General features: G+C 37.4%; 2 protein-coding genes, 1 long non-coding RNA gene and 1 other non-coding gene across 8 annotated transcripts; 2 read left to right on the top strand and 2 right to left on the bottom strand.

The window, feature by feature from the left end:
• Positions 1-946: 946 nt before the first annotated feature.
• LOC100691058 (tumor protein D54) lies at positions 947-20240 on the top strand. Of its 5 annotated transcripts, none has more exons than XM_003438918.4 (9): positions 947-1228; positions 2171-2280; positions 2389-2537; positions 2770-2817; positions 3251-3352; positions 5919-5945; positions 7387-7422; positions 7524-7572; positions 7646-8029. In XM_003438918.4, the coding sequence occupies exons 1-9, from the start codon at positions 1216-1218 to the stop codon at positions 7721-7723; spliced, it is 612 nt and encodes a 203-aa protein (XP_003438966.1). In that variant the 5' UTR covers positions 947-1215; the 3' UTR covers positions 7724-8029. The 5 variants fall into 5 exon arrangements, 3 of the variants coding, with proteins under 3 accessions (XP_003438966.1, XP_019205237.1, XP_019205236.1); XM_019349691.2 differs by lacking the exon at positions 947-1228 and adding an exon at positions 1403-1488; XR_003215570.1 differs by lacking the exons at positions 5919-5945; positions 7387-7422; positions 7524-7572; positions 7646-8029 and adding exons at positions 17035-17171; positions 18972-19055; positions 20067-20240.
• Positions 5880-10759, bottom strand: LOC112843308 (uncharacterized). Its single transcript, XR_003215571.1, has 2 exons — positions 10073-10759; positions 5880-5996 (listed from the first exon to the last, which is right to left on the bottom strand). It is a non-coding gene; the product is annotated as an uncharacterized LOC112843308 (long non-coding RNA).
• On the bottom strand, positions 10258-10329 carry trnae-cuc (transfer RNA glutamic acid (anticodon CUC)). Its single transcript has one exon. It is a non-coding gene; the product is annotated as a tRNA-Glu (tRNA).
• ppdpfa (pancreatic progenitor cell differentiation and proliferation factor a) lies at positions 10903-13356 on the top strand. Its single transcript, XM_003438919.5, has 5 exons — positions 10903-11055; positions 12463-12565; positions 12677-12754; positions 12849-12942; positions 13036-13356. Exons 2-5 carry the CDS (start codon positions 12511-12513, stop codon positions 13166-13168), a joined length of 360 nt encoding a protein of 119 aa, XP_003438967.1. The 5' UTR covers positions 10903-11055; positions 12463-12510; the 3' UTR covers positions 13169-13356.
• Positions 20241-21313: the final 1073 nt, after the last annotated feature.

The following is a 21313-nucleotide window of genomic DNA, read 5'->3' as shown; positions in this document are numbered from 1 at the left end:
GTGGATTGTTTTACCAGCAGATGGAGACAAGTCATTCTTCCAACTTACCTCAGGATCCTTATACTAAAACATCTCTCAACTGTTCAAACTAGCAATTTGAATTGATTTGAAACTTTGATTTGATGTGCATGAGTATAGATTTTATTCATTATTTTACCCATGTTTTTAGAAGCTATACTGTGCAGAGGATAAGGATAGATGCAGCATGTTTTTAGTGAAACTAATTTAAAGGACATAGTAGGCATGTGATGTGAACATCTTGCTCCTCTTCTTTGCATGAGTTTTAATCTGCATGTATGGTTGTCTTGCTCAACCATGTTCACAGATAATGATTTCTGGAAGTGTTCCTGAGCCCAGTGATTTCCATAATAGAATCATGCCTGTTTTAATGCAGTGCCACCTGTGGGCCTGAAGATCTCTGAATCTTTTGATGATATCATGAAGCATAAATGGATATATATTTAAAGTCTTCACAATTTTATGTTGAGGAATATTATCACAAATTGTTCCACAATTTGCAGATGCAGCTTTTGCGGACTGATGATCTTTTTGAGATCATCTGACTGATGATCTTTTTGAGATGTGTTACTGCCATCAAATTCAATAGGAGTTAAATATGAGCTACTATTTTTCTTACAATGGAGCATTTTCTCAGTTTAAATATTTTATATCATCCTGAGAACCAAGGAAAAAAATATATTTCAGTTTAGCTGTTGTCCACTACAGTGAATAGGCTGGGTCTCAGGAGGATAAGCTTTCTATGATCTGTTGATACCATATGGGTTTATGACATTTACACAATGACGCAAGTTATTTTAGAATTGGGGATGTATGTTATTGTACAACATAAGTACTTTTACTTTATAATAATTATCTTTCTCTTTTGTCGTTTTAAGTATGTTTTGATGGTTAAACCTTTGACTTCAGTTAAAAAACTCTAAATACTTGTGTCACCAATTTGCAAGACAACGTTCAATGCTACTTTATGTAATAAAGTCATATTAGATAGGACACTTCTTTGTCCTTTGCGTGAGTTTAAAGAAAGGTTTAATTGTGCTATAAGTTTCTTCATCATTGTTCCTGTGGTGTGTATGTGTGTGGGTGTAAGCCCATTAACAGCCTCGATGATCCTGGCTGCCTGCCTCCTGCTGAGCTCAGTGGGGACAGTTGGCAGCAGCTAGCCAGTCAAACACTTGCGAGGTGAAACTGGCAGCAATGAGCAGACAAGGTAAGACCGTCTCGCCATGTCTGTATGGGACCATGTGTGAAATTAGCACCGACATGCATTTACTTTAAAGGTTTATTCGTTGAAATTGTGCGGTTAATGTTATCAGCTAACAGCAACAAATGTGCAACAGGTGAGGTTAGCTGTTAGCCGAGCAGCTACTTATTAGCAAGTTATTTGTACAGGAAGAGGGAGAGGAGAGTTCAGCACTGAGGACAGCTCCAGTGTCTGTTTATATATGTCTACAAAAAGTGTGTTTAAAAGTATGCAGAAGTTTCATATGTATCCATAAAAGGCTTTTCTGTGGCTTTTTGTACATAGCATCTATATTAGCTGTAGCATTAGCTGTGTATATATGCTATACTGAGTATCTATAACTACATTTTGGTGTATTTTGTTGTTGTTTTATGCATTTTAAAGGCATTTCTAAGTTAGATGAGGTTCAGAAGGCTAATGATATTCATGTCTGGTACGTGCTATGTATTTATCCGTAAAAATAAACAGGAACTAAACAGTTATGTAATAGGTGTTTCCATTTTACATGGCTTTATCTAACAGTTCATTGCCCTCATTGTTCTTGATGGGGGTTTTTTTTATTCTCACTGAATATGTTCTGTTCTGTGTTTTTAATTAAATATGAACACTTAATCCAGTGCGCATTTTGTTGTTAGTTTTCATGTTTTTCAAAGGCCCGTCTACTTCGCAATTAAAGCGTTAAATACTGTGGTTTGTAGCTTTGGTTAATGCAGCATACCTTTCCTATTAAAATATATATTAAATCAGATACAAATACATTATATATATTTAAGAGCCAGCTAAGTTAACTTGGGGTTCAGTTACACCACAATAGCCAATATTTTGTTAATAAAATAGTCAAAGATAATAGGAAAGTATCTATATGATTTTTTTTATTTATCCGGTCTTTTCCTCTTTGCTGTTTCTAAGGTTTTGGTGGAGCTTCTGTGCACTTCTCTCCGATCATACTGGGAAATGGATCTTCACCCACAGATCTAACAGAGGAGGACTTAGATGCTCTACGTTTTGAACTTACCAAGGTAAAGTTATTCATGGGGGGATTTGGGACAATGTGGGATAGAAACCCTGCTCTAAAGAAAAATTGATATGTATAACATCAGCTTGTTCTTTTTCTTTCTTTCTCGCAGACAGAGGATGAAATTCAGGCCTTGAGGCAGGTGCTTTTGGCCAAAGAACAATATGCAGCAGACATCAGAAGGCAACTAGGAATGAGTCCACTCGGTAACATCAAACAGAGCTTATCCAAAGGATGGCAAGAGGTCCAGACCTCAGCCCCGTATGTGCACTTTGGTCCTCACAAACATAGTAATGTTTGCTAATTGTTTGAAAACCATTGATAGTTTAACTGGTTTAAGACACCTAAACCACTGTCGTGATAGATCACTTACCACACATGGTCTTAGTGCACTTCTGTTACGTAACGATGGAAAGTACTCTAATGACTGTCATAGGCTCTCTATTGTGTCAGTGCAATAATCTGTCAACCTGTGCTTGTTCTGTCCGTTCAGATATCTCACAGCCTCTGCAACTCTGGATGACATCAGCCACTCCAGCGTGTGAGTGTTCCTCATTATATGCACAAAATAATAAAGGTTTGTGCTATGTTTTATGACACAGGGATTTTCCAAAGTTTTGTCCTGCACTCACATGCTAAAGAGGGATCTCTTCAAAGAAGCAAGGGATGGGATTTTCCGTGTCAAATAGGATTGGTGCCCCGTTAATAGCCTCACAGCCTGACTTAGCACAAGGAGCAGCAGTATTAACAGGAAACAGGAGGACCAGCCTGAGGTGTTCATTAGAGACAGAGTGAGGGATCTGCTTCAGCCAGATGGACTGTCGCCAGTGACGTCTATGAGCTTATTGTTAACTACGTCTGAATTAATACCTTTGTGCTCCCTGTATGCACCTGCCTGTTATGTAATATATTACAATAGCGAGGGACTTTTCTTAATTCAGATCCTGACTTCTACTGCTAATTTCTCCTTGTAGATATGTGAGGACACGGGACAGTCTCTCTCATGCAGGCCAGGTGACATCTGCTGCAATGTCTAGTGTGGGCGTGGTCATCACCAGGAGGCTGGCACAGATGAGGTACACCCATAGTCAGTTCCTCCACTTAATCTTCAAAATAAAAGGCTATTTTTTTTAACTTTTTAAATTAGCTTTGTTCAAAATTGACTCGGTAGTGAGTCAAAATAAATAGGATAAATGTCATTAAGATTCTACTTCCTGTGAGTCCCCTTTAGCTTAAAAATCAAATGCCAGGCTTTGCTTGCGCATAATGAAAGAGGACTAAGAGTTCACAGTGCAAAGGCTATCATCGGGGTGTTGGAAAAGCTGTCTTTGGCTAGTTCAGCTGGACAGATGGATGGATAGGAGGCCAACAGAGAGGCATGACAAGTGGACAGCATGTCGAAAGGGTGATTTGAAGTGTAAACTGTGGCTTTTTCTTTCAGCTGCTCCCATATTCACGAGATGTCGCCACAGCGGGTGGCTCTGCATATTTGATTTGGCAGATTTACATGTTAGAAAACACTATCAAAGACTGCAAGTTACAAGCATTGCAATTAGGTGTCGAGAGGAGCCAAATGCAGGACACTGAGGCAGACATAGTGAACAGAAAAACAAGCCTTACTCTGATTCTGCAGAAACAAAAATGATAGTAATAATAATAATAACTTTGTTTGTATAGCACTTTTCAAAACACAGGGTAAAACTCGAGAGGAAACACAGGAGAGCAAACAGGAGAATGAAAAATAAGTGGGAAATGATGCACATGTGAAACAAATAAAACACAGCTAAAAACAATCAAAGCAATAAATAAAAGTAGGACTGGAAAATGAAATAAAACTGAAATTAAAAGGCGTAAAAAAAGATCAATACTAACACAAAACATGGAATTAGGCCCCTAATGTAGATCTACAGGAGACAGAATGAGTGAACCAAAGGCAACCCACTCAGTCACACCAATACGCCAAGTCCAAAACAAAATTCATTGTTAAAGTGGCAAAATCCAAAGTGCCGCAGGCATACACAGCCTGAAATACACAAGGAAACAGGACACAATGGGGTAACGAGATGAAGGTGAAGATAATCAAAGACACTTAAGAAAAGTAATTCTAAAAATTAAAAAAGTGAGACCTGTATCTAGACAGGGAAACACGGAGACATAAAGGAGTTCACACAAGAGAATAGGAGAGGAAAGATACCGGGAATAAAATAAACACTAATACAAACTGAAACTATGAGCCCAAAGAGAGGTTAAAGGCTCCTTAATTTGTGATTATGTTAGTTTTATTTTTGTATTCACATCCTAACTCTCGCATTAGGATTCACTATTTTGTCTTTCAGTTTAACAACTAAAACAGCTTGTATAATTTCACAGCAGACATTGGTACTGATAATGTTAAGTGCACATATAAACTTTCAAATTATGGTACCGAGTACTGACTAAACAGACTCAGACGGAAGCAATCCTTATACATGCTGCTAACATGTAAACCTGCATTAGTCACAGTTAAAGCTACTCTAAACTCCACAGGGAAAAAACATCAATACTAACAAAATCCTTCACTGTCGTAACCCTTAGGATTTGCTTTCAAAACCATCCTTTCCAAAAATGACAAGGATTTCTTCTGTTACTAACTTTTCCATTTGAGTCTGTCAGATTTGTAGAAATTCAATAAAAATAGCTGATCGCTAACAGGTTAATGTCAGTTAGACCTTCACTAATCTGGGAGTCTTTCATCAGTCATCTTACAAGCCTCTGGGTGCAGTAGGGAGTATGTCATGGTTTCATGGTGGTTTCATTTATGAGCAAATTGTATTTTATTTTATATCCAAATACCTTTTAATGGCTCTATATGTGTTTCTTATTTATTTTCCTTCATCAGTGGCAGGAATTCACAAATTTTATAATTGTATTAATTATCATTTTAATGCAAAAAATAGTCAAAAATACAAATTATATAAACTAAATTACATTTGCATTGTTACTTTTTGCCAGATAAATTTTCCTTGTTTTATCAATACTAGAAGAAGATTAAAACTTTAAAACTGATGGTATGTTTGAGTGAGGTATGTCTTTACAGTGTGCTGGTATTGGTTTAAAACCCAGATCAGATGAACAAGAGATTGCTTGAGGGATTCTAGTCAGGGTGGGGCTTTTTCATCCTTTGTTACTTCCAAACTTATTTTTGCAACAGAATTTCTACAAACATCTTGTTTTTGAAATATTTTATGCAGAAAAATTCAAAACCAAAGCTTCTCCAGCAGTAGATCTTAAAATTCAAGGTCTGTTAACCGTGGCTCAATGCAAAATAGTTACAATACATTCAAAGCCTGTGATGTTAAAAAAAATACATATAACAATTATATAACATGACCCCATACCACAGCACTGGGCCAGTTCCTGAAGAAAACTATTAAAAGATGTAAAACAAGTAGATTTAGAACTTCCTGACAGGCTCAAAATTTTGGTTGAAGTACCTCTTGTGTTTATGTTCAACCACTAAACAGCTGTAATCCAATCACCGTGGAGCACCTGGCCATCAGCAGCAGTAGCTGATAAGTCTGTTGTTGTAATCCTTGTGGAAACAGAAGCTGATGTGACGCTATCTGTGTCTGTCTGTTTACCTTCATGCTGCGAACTCAACAGAGCTCTGCCTCTTCCAAGCCCACCACGGTAAGATCTGTGAGCGGTAAGACTGAAGTGAGCTGCATGAGAGGGTGTGACCTAAAAAAATAAAGAAAAGTGGAAAGTGGTGATTTAGAGTGTTAGAACATCACACAGTTCACATCATGCAGTAACTGAAATGGAACTGAAATAATCAGCGTGATTTATAGAAGATATTAAATTGTTTTGGGGTTTTCTTCATTTCTATCTTTTTAGATCCAGATGTTTGACATGTCAAGTGTTTTTTAAAGAAAAATTATTGTTTTCCCTCTTTTTTCTCTGAATTTTTGACTAATTCAAGAATTTTAAAAACAAGACTTAAATTAATTTATAGTTTAAGAAGGAGAAATTGTTTGAAAGAAAAGAACAAATTTGTTGCATGCAAAATGTAAGCATTTCTAGCAGTTATTCTATGATGAGAGGCATCATCATGGAGCATCCTGTTGGAGCAGATTCCCAGATAAAGGAGACAGTAACTTCACCACCCAGTGTCTAGACCAGAGATCTGGAGCCTGTGGATCTGTTGCCCAGCTTTAGCAACTCCCTGTGATTTTGACAGAAAAATAAATGAGTATAAAATAATTAATATACTGTTATAAAAATGTGTAATATGTGCCTACATCTAGATATCAACTGGTGCCGTATCTGGTTAATTTTGCTGGATGTCAGTAGCAGTGGTTTCCATGAATGCAGACACATAAACAGCTCATCATTTTCTAAATGTGCTCCAGCTTCTTTCTCATTTCCTAACGAGTCACCACATGAGAAGTATCAGCATGCTTGTGATGCCCCAGAGGCTGGGTTTGGATCCTCTACTAGTCTTAAGCCTCAGATCTTTTAATATAAGGTCAACTCTACCCTCTACACCATGGAGCTACCGAGCTACTGACTCCAAAAATGTGTCATGAACAGATTTGTTTGCTTCCACTGCCCACGCTGATGGTTTACCAGTATACCTCATCTACAGCTGGACTTTCAAATTAAACTAAAACTGGTCTTCTTTTTTATTTTTAAAGCTTTTGAAAGCTGTTAATCTGCTATATGTTAAACTTTATATTATCAAAGTGGTCTCCATAGTGCTGTAGCCACTCACAATGATGGCCTAAACATGCTAATGGATATTTTCTAGACACTTTGGATGAGGTGGAAAACTGGGAGGAGAATGATTGGCTGGGAGATCAGGGGCAGGTAGATTATTGGACAAGAGGTGAATCTGACAAGGTGGAAAGTGATGAAGAGAAAGAATAGCTCATGTGATAAAATGCAGTGAAAAACAGATCTTCCTTACTGAACTTATGTGAAACTTTTATTATAAAAGTTTTAACCCTTAGTATACAAATCTACAAAATCTGCAGCAAAATAAAAAAAAATTTTGTTGTAATTTTAAGGTTTGTTTTTGAAGCTTATTTGTCTTTTTTAATGCTTAAACTTCCTCTTTTCTGTTTCCCAGCACACTGAGCCACACCATAAGTGTGCCGAGTATGAGGTAAAACACCACGTCTCTTTGTCTCTATAGATCTTTTCATATATGCATGGCTTGGACATTAACTTTGCTCATCTTTTAATTTGTCCTTTGTCTCTCCTCAGGCATTCCTCTACATTCAGATCTTTTGAGGAAATGGTTGGCAATATGAAGGTAAACAGCAGGCAGATGGATAAAACAGTTAGCTCTGTGCTTCTTGTTTTGAATACTGTCACTTGTTTCATAGGATAAGGTGACTGGCAGCACATCAACTAATGGAAACACGTCCGGGTTTGAAAGAAGATCCCATCGCCACAGTCAATGAGAAGAACCAGTCTAATGTCAATAATTATTTTCATTACTTCTAAAGCTATGAAAAAAAATAATTTTGCTCCCTGTCTGTGTGAATTTGTTTTTTGACTGTAATCTAAAACTGATTGTCTGATAGAATATGTTAAATTTGTAACTTAAGCTCATTTTGACATAAAACATTTTTAATATTCAATACTCAGTTTCATTAATGTAATTTATTTGGACACGTGTGCAGAGACTCAAGCAGAAATCAGCTGTATTATAAATTATAAGTATTTTTGTTATTGAACATTTTTCAATTAAAGTCAATAGAATGGTGTGCAGTCTTTTGAAATGGATGTTGAAATACATTGTCCATATTTTTTGATCATGGACAATATAAGATGATTTCACTTCACGGGTATGAACCTTTAGGTGGTGGAAGAGATATGCAAGGGATATCAAAGCCATTTTAATTCTAGGGTCTCATACAGCCTCATAGATGGAAATCAAGTGGGACAGACTTTGCTTAAGAAACTATTAAAACATTTATCTAATATTTCTAATAACATAAACAAGTTAAATTATATTTATTATCTGCAATGTTCACACTTAGCAAATTTATTGATACCCCCAGTTTATGCTATGCTGCCTACCTACTTTGTCTCCATTCTACTTTACTTAATCAGCTTTTACTTAAATCAAAAGCTGCAATCCCAAAAATTAAATCCTACAGAGAAGGACCCAATATTTATAGATCATAGATCAATAGGTCATTATAAATATGTATACCTGGCTTATCATAATGGAACATTTATTAAAGTGTTGAAAATAAAAAGCCATAAAAGTGACAACCCCAAATGTTAGCAAGCCTTAATGACATTAACCAAAAGCGTTATTGACTGACCAACGCGTTTCGGCTTGTGGCCTTCATCAGCGTCACAGTAACACATAGTAAAAGTGTGCTTAAATAAAAGGCAGGAAACAGAAAAAAAATCCAAATTAACCAATCACATCTTCATAGATAAACCAGCTGACATATAACAGGTTGATATTGGTTAATTGGTTAAATCACACCCAAGTAAATACTGGACTAGATCATTAATGATGAAGGGGGGGGGGCATAAGTCCCACCTGTCTGAAAATAATACATGCATGAAATACATAAGAAGAATATTACAAATATACAAAAAAAAACTATAAAATGATTACGAAGGAAAACATTTCATTAAAAAAGAAGTCAGTGCAGCAGTTAGATTAAAAAACAAGAGTACATCATAACATGGAACCCCATTTTCGGTAAGGTCCTCAATTATGTCAATAAAATGTAAAATCTCTAAAATGTATACTTAAAATGTAGACTTAAAACGAGATGTCTAGAAAGCTACTCTTTCTTTTGTTGATAAAATTAATTAATCAATTAATTACTAAACATTACTCACGCGAGAATAATTGACAAAATAAAGTAACTGGTAAAAAAAGAATAAAAACATTAAAAAGGGTGCAGTTCACAAAAAGTCATTGATAGAAAAATCCTCATTCATACCTCTAGGGTGCAGACTCTATCCAAAATGCTTCTCTTTTTTTCCGGATAAAATTAATATTACCACCGCTTTGGTTTAGTTTAATGGCTTCAATGCCTAGAAAGAATAAAGGTGAATTTGGATGTTTATCATTGAAGTGTCTTGCAACAGGGCTGGTTAGATCATTCCTCTTGATTGAACTTCTGTGTTCATTAATTCGAGCTTTCAGAGGGCGGGATGTTTCTCCTATATATTTTATTGCATGGGCACTGTATCATGTAAATTACATTTTTAGTTCTGCATGTGATAAAGCCCTCAATGGCAATGGTTTTGTCACTTATAGGATCTTTGAATGATTTAACATTTTTGGTGTATTGACAATTTATGCATGACCCACATTTGAAATTACCTTGTAGATTATGGCTTATCAGGGTTTTATCTGGTGTATTAGGGTCCTGGGGAGCTCTAACAAGCCTATCTTTAATATTTCTTCCTCTCCTATAGGTTATCATTGGTGGTTCTTTAAAGATACCTATTAAGTTTGGGTCATTTTGAAGGATATGCCAGTGTTTTAAAATTATTTCTTTAGTGTTCCTGGTTTTTGGTGTAAAGGTTGTACAAAAGACAAGGTTAGGTTTAAGTTTTGGAGATTTCTTAGTTGCTAAATAGAAATCCCTGCTTATTGAATTCATCTTCTCTTCTGCAGATCTTAACCAGTCCTCTTTGTTGGCTACTTTCTTTCTTTAAATTTGTTCAACATCTCTTCTTTGTTCTTATTATATTCATCCGGAATTTCACAGATACGTTTGAGTCTAATCAACTGGCTTACAGGGAGGCTTAACCAATTAACCAATACCAACTTGTTATATGGGAGCTGGTTTATCTATGAAGATGTGATGTGGTCAATAAAGTTGTTCCTCTTTCCTTGAAGTGTTGCTGGAGTCCGTGCATTGTGAATTTTTTCATCCTCCCCACGCACCTTGGAAGCAGGTGAAGTTGTGCCAAAAATTTTTGCTGTGATTGACCGAAAGCTCAAAAAGTTGTGTTCCCTGACCGGGAATCGAACCCGGGCCGCGGCGGTGAGAGCGCCGAATCCTAACCACTAGACCACCAGGGAGCGGTAGTCACACGGTTGAGTCCAGCCTCTTTGAAAGAGACCGTCAGCCTTACGAACTCAAAGAAATGCTACATTTTAACTGAGACAAATAGTAAAAAATTATGCTGCATTGTTGTCTCATGTGATTTCCACTACGGGAAGGGTAAGCTCAGTTACCATCTCTACTTAGATACATGCTCTGAGTTAAGAACTTTATGAATGAGTCTTTACAAACGAACTGCTTTTACAATGCCTTTCAACTCAATGTAAGGTCGAAAAACCCTTTAAAAACTCGTCCGCTACCTTGTTACTAACTCAAATGTCACCTGCTATTGAAAACGGCTTGGCACTGTCTGCCTGTTCCCATTTCACCTCTAAACTGGCTGGCTAATGTGGATTATCCCACGAGTCTGTGCCAGCAGCGGGTTAACATAAGCCGCTCCAAGCCTGCTTCTCCTCCTTCTCAGTCTGGTGTCACCGATTAGAACGTTCCGCACGTTCAGTGGCCTCGAGTTACCACAGGCCACACCCCGTGGTTCCACAGTGGCACGCGCCAAACCCAGCTCGTATAAAAAGCCCTCAGTGATTCTGCGTGAACCAAAAGCGCAGCAGCGTAGTGACCGAAGTGGTCATCAGGGATAGTTTCTTTACAAATGGGCCATAAAAACAACTAGTACCTTTTCTAGTTCCAGCCATCCGCACCTTACAACCGCACCTGGTGACAACGACACCACCCCACTCTTGCAGGTGAGTCAAATAACATCACTAGAAAAGCGTTAAAATATCAGCAGCTAATTATTTGTATGTTAATTGTAACCTTGATATGTAAACTTAGTGAAAACAAAAAATGTTAATTGAGAAATATAGAATATTAGTTCATTATTTGTAAGTTAAAGGTGGTGTTCTCCAAGTCTTTTCAAGTTGCCTACAAACCATCTCACATCACTGGACATGCACATTTTTATTCTAATTACTCCAGAGCACACTCTGGCTTTCTCTGTGTACAAAGCAACACAAATATGATGGCCATTAAGGCACCAAAGTCAAGAGGAAAAACAAACTAAACTATTGTTGAAGGTATACCCATGATCCTTCAGCTTACCGCAGAAGGCTGTGAAGTTCATAATTACACCAATATTTTTGTGGTATTTTTTAATGTAAATCTGTATCTCGTGCATTTTTGTCTACAAATGCAGTAAATGTTAATATTTACTGCAGAAGGCAGGTGAAACTGCCTTCTGGACTGCTGGTGCGTCTGTGCCTCAGCTCAGGTGTTAATCTGGGTTATCAGGTGCAGACCTGTACCTGGTTCATGAAATCCCCACAGCCATCTGCTGCTCACCTGGTATTAAGCTCTACAGCCTTCAGCTGGTTCTCTGAGCTGTTAATACGTGTTTTTCAAAAGGAGTCATTTTAAATAAATAAATAAATGTAAAACTACAAATATTATTAGTATACTGTATGTAGTAATTAACTACCACTAATAGTAAGTTCATTTGGTGGAATAAAACAAACAGAAACAAAAATGCACTTACAAAATAAACTTAAATGCGAAGAAATATCTTTAGTTAGCCTGCAGATGCTTATTGTGACTGAGCTGCCTCAATCAATGGGAAAGTGTTGCATTTGTCATAATATCATAGTACTTTTACAAAGTTAAACCTTTCAAAGCACTAAAAATGAACTGAAATGTGTAACGGTATGCTGACCTGGCATCTAAAAGTAAAAGATAAATATATATGTATATATATATATATATATATATATATATATATATATATATATATATATATAGATATAGATATATATATATATATATATATATATATATATGTGTATAATATAGGAAGCTATAATAAGTCTGGATGCAGGCCTCTGTTGTGACCTGGCAGAACAACCTGATTTTTCTGTGTCAGTGGTCACGCAGCCAGCTCATGTAGGTCGTGCTGACATGTCCTTACACATGTTTTGGTTATTTGAGTCATGGGAAACCAGACTCCCTGAAGCAGCTGTTTCTGTTTTAGCAACCTGCACTCGAGGCCCTTAAACTAAGCACAGAGGGAAACGTGCAGCGCAGATGTGCAGTATCTCTGTGGTACAACATGAAGAGAATAAAATTATAAAGAAACTTTTTTTTTCTGTGTTTGCCTTTAGGTTACCATTTTCCATCTTTGAGCGGTTTTCCACCTAAGGTCGGCAACAATGGCAGCAATTCCATCAAGTGGCTCCCTCATCGCCACCCATGATTATTACAGAAGTGAGTCCCATGTGGTTTATGTGCATTTCATTTTTGTGAAAGTAAATTTTTTTATGAATTTTTTCCTCGAGAATAAGACTTGAATAAAAAGCCAAACTGTGTTTTCTCCAGGGCGCATCGGGTCCACATCGAGTAACAGCTCTTGCAGCAGTGCCGAGTACACAGGAGAGGCCATTCCACACCATCCAGGTATTCAGCATGACCTGATTTTATATGCAAAATGTTTAAAAAGGAAAATCTTCCTCTCTCCGCATCAGATAACGTTCAGTTTTGCTCCTTGCAGCACTTCCACGGCAAGACTCTGACCACTGGTGGACTTCCTTTTTCTTTGCTAAACAGAACCAGCCCGGCATGCAGAACGGCTCTGAAAATCAAAAGTGAGCATTGTAATATTTGTGGAGGGCAGTTACCTTTGATTTTTTTCCCTTGTAGTTGTTGGTTTTTAAACTGTGGCTTTTTCTGTGTTGCAGGAACAGTACCTACACAGTGGCTAACGGTCAGGTGACCTGCATCGCCAGGCAAATGGTGCTGAACAGACAGATCAGCGAGAGCAGTGAAAACGGGAAGTCTGAACCAATGAGCCCTCCTCCAGTTTCCTCCTAGACCCCATTCGCACCTTCCTCACCCTCAGCTTGACCATCCATCACCATAGTCCAAGCAATGGAGATGGAGATGACGGTGGTGATGGCAACGAGGGTGTTTTTTCTTACTTTTAGTTGGTAGAGTTTGCTTTTCCTGTTTGCCTGTATAAATTATTACATTTTTGTTAAGACCAAAAGTTAAAAAAAAAACAGAATATGTAATATGTTTTTTCATATATTTCTTCTTATGACTTGACAGTGTTATTATTAATACTATTACCAGTACTACTAATAAAATGCTTACAGGGAGCACTTATGTGTCACATTTTCTTTCTGTTATTGACATTTACAGACTGGTTGTCAAAAGAAACTAAGCTTTTATTTAGGAAACATGACAAATCCTCAGATTTGCAGCGGTTCATGGGATGTTTTTCTGTAATGGGAGAGAGAGGCACTCTGCTTACCAAACAACCTTAATCTCTTTAACTTCAATATGATTAGAAACGATTATTACAAGGGGTATTACAGTTTATATAACACTTCACCTTAGCTTGAATGTGGGTCACCAAGCTCCTGAAAGACACACTGCTGTGGAGAGTAACGGTTAGGATGGTCGGGCATGATTAACAGTTAAATAAAAATGCAGAGGGTTTATTCATGTTTTGTTCTGTAGATGCATAAATTCACTGAAAACAAATCACTGTTTAGACACCTACTACAGCAGCCATGCACCCGCTGCTGTTTGCCACCATAAAACCCACTCAGCATGAATGTAAAGCACTCCTGTTAAAGCTCATGCTGCCATTGTTTTCAGAGACGGGCACATTATTGTAAAATATTCAAGCTGTTCATTCTCTAAATGCTGCAACGGGAGAGATTTTAAAGCTCCCCTGTCATCCTTTTAGACTTAAAATTCTACATGTGTTCTCAGTTTGTGAATAAATGTTGATTTCTTTTATATTTGAAAGCACCTAAATACCACATTAAAAGACAAAGATATGTGCTTATAATCAAATAAAATTAACAATCACATTTTATTAGAAATGTGATTGTAGGATTAGTAAGTGATTAGTAAGAGAAGAAGTTCAAGGAGGTGATTAGATCCTGATATGCCGGCAAGGATTTAAGAAAATAATGTTCTGAAGTTTAGTGCAACACATGTTCAAAGGGTGTAATGAGCTGCATTTTAGCTTTTCTTTATTGGTTCTTGTTGAATCCAGAATTGGGTTAAAATTCTGCTTCTCACATGCAGTGCACTGAATGATCCAGGCCTCTTAGTACCACATCCTCCCACCAGAGAACTCATGCTGAGTCCAGGCTTATTTGTGGTTCTTAGAATGGAGACAGACCTCCTCTACTCTTTCAAGATATTAAGATTAAACTTTCCTTTTTGACAAAACATACAGTTTGGGCTGGACTGGGTGACTCTGAACTATCCTTTAAAAATGTAGTCAGCTGGGAGAAATCCTGTGATGCACTCAATATTCCTTCTCCACTCTCCTCTTCCCTTTTATTTCTTTTCTTTTCCTTTCACGTTCATATGTCACTACTGCATTTTATTAACTTTTATCTACTCTCGTATATAGTTGTATAACTGTGCATTTATTCCAGCTGTTTCACAAACATTAGAGTGTTCTGTGAAAGCGAATATTACAGAAATTAATTAATTTGGTCTTAAATATACACAACATTTTTCTGTGCACCACGAGAGGAACATTATTCTTCACAAACAAAATCCTTAATGCATTCATCGTCTACCCAATGACATGTTGTTCCACAGCTCAACCACAAATGTGCTGGACTGTACGCTTTAAAAAGAGCTACTTTGACATCTTGTGTACACATGCTGAACTTGCTTATGCATGCAGTGCTGCACAGCATTATCATCATCACAGAAATCATTCCTGGCAGAGTATCTTTCATAGTCACCGCGTTTAGTAACTGCTCTCCGAAACAGAATGAGGGGAAAATTTGGAATTTGATCCTCATTGGTTGTCGTGTGCATTGTTACATTCTTCTTAGTGTTAATTTAAGAATCAGGGTCAGCTCATGCAACCTGAGCTACACAGTGAAAAGAACAGGTGCCAGTATCCAACCATACTTTAATTGAACTGAACTAATTACTGAACTATCACCACAGCACATTTCCTTTAGAACCATAGTCTTGTGTAGCTCTCTTATTAAGACTATCATCGTAAAATAATTATATAACAGATTAATGATAACAGGAGGATCAATACATTTTCTAGTTCTATGAAAAGGTTTTTCCTTGAACTACAAGTCAGAAAAGCTTTTGCAAACTATAGACTGACAACTAAGAATAAACTGACCAAAGTCTACGTGCAGTACTGTCCTGTTCACAAGATAATCTATCTGGACAAACCAGAAAATCAAACAGTTCCAGAATCTATGCTAATCATTTACAGCCATGTCAGAAATGATTCATGCAGTCAGAACTTTAAGTTATACAACTGATTTAAAAATGGTACAACCTGTTCTTAATGCCCTCCAGAGCTGACCTATTCCTGGTGGCGTGTCAGGGAGGTGCTCAGGTCTAAAAATGTCTCGTGATCCCAGCTGAGTGCAAGCAAACCTGTGGCAATGCACTATCGTGGGACTGTCCCCTCATGCCGGTCTTTTGAGTTTCTCTGTACAAAGTTTACAGACCAGAGTGAAGCTTCGAGCCCTGTGTACAGGAGCTGCATGCAAAAGATTTTTTGTTAAAAGGGTTGGCATAATAAGCAAATGCTTCAGCCAATACCTTTTGATTAGCCTTGTCTCATGATTTTTTGCTTTGTGGTAATCTTTATTTTGTATTCTGTATTCACTGAGATATTTAAATGCTAATCAATAAAATCAATCAATCAAAATCAATCAATCAAAAGGACAAATACAGAGATTAAAGAAAAACAACACAGACCAAAACAAAAAGTGCCGTGAGGCCATCCAGGAGCAGCAAATACAAGAAACACCAGGGTGTCCAGATCCTCTTTTGTCTCCAGTGTGTTCCTACTTGTCTCCAGTGTTTCTCAGACTTTGCCTCTGTCTGTCTTGTCTTTGTTTTAGTGTCTTTGTGCTCCTTATGTCCACTGTCATTTTTATTTTGGTTAATACATTTCCTTGCATGTCTGCTGTGCCTTGAGTTCCCTCCTTTGTGATTGTTTTCCTTACCTTAATTTTCCCTTATCTGGATTCCCTGTTTGGTTTATGCCTATTGAACATTAAACATCTTTAGTTCTAGATCAGCTGAAAAAGGCTGGTTTATTGTTGATAACATTGCCAGCATGAGCTTACTGAACTTGGGTCCTTTCTCCAGTAACCAATAAAAGTATAAACCCAAAGCTTTTGTGCAAATAGATGCAAAACAATTAATTTAAGTTTTGAAAATGCCTCATGGTGGTGGTTTGGTTCCCTGCCTATCCTCTCACTCCTTTAATTTGCAAAGGTGAACTTTGAAGGATGAATGAGAACTGTCTGTTGAAATGGGTCAAAAACATTATGTTAGCTCTTCTTTTCATCCAAAAATCCTAAAGCAGGCTAATTTACAATATAAAATGTGCTGTCATTTTAAAATGGACTCATAACACTTATAATACCTCTGGTTACATGACTTTTTAATATCAAACTATATCATTATTTCTATTTATAAAGATGCTTTTTAATCACAGTTTAGTGTATTATTAACAGTATTTGTGTCATGTTTACCAAAGGAGTCACATGACTAATGACCATTGCTACTGTAGTGGAGCTTCCTGTATATATATGTATATATATATGTATATTTCTGGGTGCTTTCTTTAACTGTGTAGCATTTTGAAGAGTCATTACAGCTTTTAAAGGATCTGTTGTGCGATTCTTTATTTTATTAGGCAGCTTTTTCTCCCTCAGGTACACCTCTCTGGCTGTAAGACCAGAAACTCTACCCACATGCTGTTTAAATCTTCTGTATGTGAAGGGCAGCCAATCAGAAGAAAGCGGGCTTGTTTTGGACAGAGGATGAACTGAGGAGCTGCACCAAAGAATGTGTGAGACACTTTTCTTTACTTCCACCATCAGTAGCATAAAATATATACTCAATATAGTATAAATTTTGTTAATATCGTGACCTTCAGTGCAGCCGCCATATTGTCAGCCAGGTCTTGTGATGCATGTTTAATATTTCCGCTGCAGAGGCCTAACTGGTTTTTGGTTTCCCATTTAAAAAATCCTAAAGATGTCCCTCCATCTAAGGATTTATTACATAAGTACACTACTGCAGGTTTGTGTTATTCTTTAGGGTATGTTGTTATTAGACAAACTTTTTCTCTATATGATGCATGTCAGTGAAATAGTTTAGGAAATCATATCTTTTCTGAATGCTGACTCTGTGCAGTGAAAGAGACTGGCATGGCCACAGAGCTCCCATCCAGATCAGACAGTCTAAAGATAAATGGGGAATGTGGGGCAAAGGTATCTGGCTCATGAATCGATGCATCCCCAAAGTCCAGCCACTGACTCCCACCAAATGTACAACTATACACTGCTTCGATAAGATAACAGGAATAACAGGAATCATCTTTGTTTGACTTTTGAGGTAAAAGGGTTTATACTGTTTGCAGGGGCACTGCTCGCATCCTTTTTTATGTCTATGTTTGACTGGCAGCATGACCTAAGAACGTGGGTTCATCTGTCACTGAGGGACATTTCATGTTGAAATCCAATCCTGATTGATTTTCTCCACAGGCCACGGATGTTTGTTTGTGTTTTTTGTTTGTATTTCTTCACAGGATCAAGTTTAGCAAACTGAAAAAAATCTGTTTTGATTTGAAGCAACACTCAGAAAAATGCATTTCGAAACACTGTGATTTCAAAGGCTTTGCAGTAGCATCTTTTATCTAGCAATGTCTGAGTGAAGTTTATTCTTAACTCTATTAAAAAAAAACCAATAAAGTGTTTGGAAATAAAATTAACATAAAAAAATGGTGGTGAAATAGACCTTGAATCCAAAACGCTCATGTCAGATTGTAGCTTGCACTTCACATGGCCTCTTTTCACTGTCTAAAGCAGTGATGCTACATTCACCTTGATTAGACTATTTCATGCTTTACTTCACCACACTCATTGAACTTCACAGCAGCTACATATCAGCCATCTACAGTGTGTGTGTGTTACCTTTTGATTGGCCCCATTTAAGCAAATAAGACTCAGGTGATGAGGCTATACTATTATGTATGTTTGACTTTACTAGAGGATTTAAATGCCTCATTAACTGTTTTACTGGAGATGATTTGAAATAGTTCAAATGATCAGTTTGATTGTTATAGACTCAACGACCACCATTTTACTTTCAATATTAAAACAAACAAAAACACATTCACGCACTTAGATACGCCAGTTCAGCTGCTACTAGCAGAAACTCAGAAAGTTTAAATGTGGCATAGTTGTTAGTTGGACAGGCTGGTCTGAGTAGTTCAGAAACTGCTTATTTACTGGGATTTTCCCCAAAACAACCATCTGTAGGATTTTCAGAGGATGGTCTGAAAAAGAGAAAAGTGTGCAGCAGTTGTCTGGGTGAAAATGTCTTGTTGATGTCAGAGGTCAAAGAAAAATGATCCGACTAACTCAAGCTGATTAGAAGCGAGGAGTTAGACTGGAAAAATGTTTCCTGGTCTTGTGAGTTCTGTAGGTAGGATCAGAAATCAGAGAAATCAGTGTAAAACAAAATCAGGCTGCTGTGTGTGGGTTAATTATGTGGGGGATATTTTCTTGGCACACTTTGGGTCCCAACTGCAGAAGCCTGCAGCCTACATGAGTATTGCTGCTTGACCATCCTTTTGTACCCACAGTGTTCCCAGCTTCTGATGACTGCTTCCAGCAGGATAACACACCATGTCACAAAATCATCTCAAACTGGTGTCTGGAACATGACGGTGAGTTCACTTCACTCCACAGTCTTCAGATCTCAATCCAATAAAGCACGTTTGCAATGTGATAGAAGACATTTACATCATAATACTGGCTTTCGATTGTTAAATGATTGTTTTTAATTCCTAATTGAACCATTTTAAGCCAGTTAAAGCCTGTAAATACAAATAAGTGTTGAATAAGCTGACATGTATAATGATGTAAACAGACTTTTATTTTGTTTTGTGGGAATATTTACTTGTTCTGAGTCAGTGTACTCACTAGTACAAAGTCAATAACAGAGCGCGTGTGTCAATAGTCTGTCATGTGATTGCTGATTATTGGAACATTCACGCTTTACCCGTGCAGCACTCGCTGCACACTGAGTGTTTCCAGCAGCGAGCACCCTACGTCTCTGACACTCACGATATCCTGATGTCACAGCACTGATTATTTTTCCATTTTCTCGTTGATGTACTTTCACGTTTTTCTGATTTGCAGTCTTTTTCATAAAAATGGTGTTCAAATACAATTCATCAAAGTATCAGCTCCTGCTCTTTGTTTTTTTTTGTGTGTGTGTTTATTTGCCTCAGTGCTTATCTGTTCCTATCTCTGGCTCTCCGTGTTCACTCCTGAATGACTTCATTCAAGTTTAGTATTTGGGTTTTTTTGTGCTTCAGTGTAGGTTGATGGATCATTTCGTTTTTATTTAGATAAAGAAATTTTTTGTGTACTTTTTGGTTTTCCTTCTTCCCACCATGTCTTGTTGTCCTCAACTAGACTGGAGAATATGAGCTTCTGAGTATCTAAAGTCCTTTCCTTCTCTTGTTTCTGCTTGATTGTTGATCCATCTGCTTTCTGTGGTTCTTGCTTGTCCCTTCTATTTCACATTATTAGCTCCTAGAGATGCTGTCATCTTTTCTCAATTGGATTATTGTAGTGAACTGTTTCTTGTCTAACTAAAACATCTGTAAGGTTTCTGTTTGCAATTTCAAAGAAATCTCAAAAAGTCTTGGTTCTCACTTTTACAACCTTAGAAACTGAGGCCCCCACCTGTGTCATGGAACTGCTCCACCTCTTTTCTCCAATCTGGGGTTCTCAGGTCCTCAGATAGAGGCCTTCTCATGATCAGAAGATTAAAAAGGGATTCTGCCTTCTCTGTATTTGCTCCTTTGACTCTTGGCATCCTTTAAAAAGCAGCTCAAAACTCATCTGTTCAAACAGGCATTTAAGTGTTTGTAATTTGTACTGTTATGTTTGGTTCCTGTCCGTCCACTTTGCCTTTGGCATGGGCAGATTTGTATTTGTTTACCTATGAAAAGCACCATAAATAAACTTTAATTATTTACAATTTTGTTTTGTTGTAGTGCATTTTATTGAACTGTTTTGCTTTATTTCTATTTTCCTATAGATTGTGTTTAAACTTTTGCGAAAAAGAAAACATTTACACATTGAACTACTGTCTGTAAGGCTTTGCTACATGCAGGATTTCTTTGGTTCCTTTGCAAACATTAACATTACACAAACATTACTTTTCCATCTGCTTTCTGTGGCTCTGCTGCCCTCTTGTGCACAATACACTTAATACTGAATAAATTGAGTAAGTGTTGAAGCAGCTCTGTGTTTAATTTTTTTTATTTGAGCCTTCAGTTGATTTAAAATGGTGCAGCGAGAGTACTGCCAGGGAGTAGAAAGAGAGAGCATATTTCTCCCATACTGGCTTCTCTTCATTGACTCAGAATTTAAAATCCTTCTCCTTACCCACAAGGTCTTAAATAATCAGGCCCTGTCTTATCTTAATGACCTCATGGTACTATATCACCTCAACAGAGCACTTCACTGTCAGGCTGCTCATTTGCTTGTGGTTCCTAGAGTATTTAAAAGATGAATGGGAGGCAGAGCCTTCAGCTTTCAGGGCCCTTGTTTGTGGAACCAGCTCGAGAGACAGACACCATCTCTACTTTTAAGATAAGGCTTCAAATTTTCCTTTTTGATAAAGAATATATTTAGGATCGGATCAGGTGAGCCTGAATCCACTCTTAGTTACGCTGCAATAGGTGCAGACTGCTGAGTGCTTCTTCCCATGATGCACTGTTTCTTTTTTGCTTGCTATGTGTTTATTCACCACTCCGCATTTAATCATTACTTATTAATAATCTCTGGCTCTCTTCCATAGCATGTCTTTGTTCTGTCTTCCTCCCCTCACTCCGAATCGGTCGCCACAGATGGCTCTCCTCCCTGACCCTGGTTCTGCTGGAGGTTTCTTCCTGTTAAAAGGGAGTTT

This window comes from Oreochromis niloticus, linkage group LG20, assembly GCF_001858045.2.
Source record: "Oreochromis niloticus isolate F11D_XX linkage group LG20, O_niloticus_UMD_NMBU, whole genome shotgun sequence".
NCBI classification, from domain to species: Eukaryota; Metazoa; Chordata; class Actinopteri; order Cichliformes; family Cichlidae; genus Oreochromis; species Oreochromis niloticus.
This window is presented reverse-complemented; position numbering and strand designations above follow the sequence as displayed.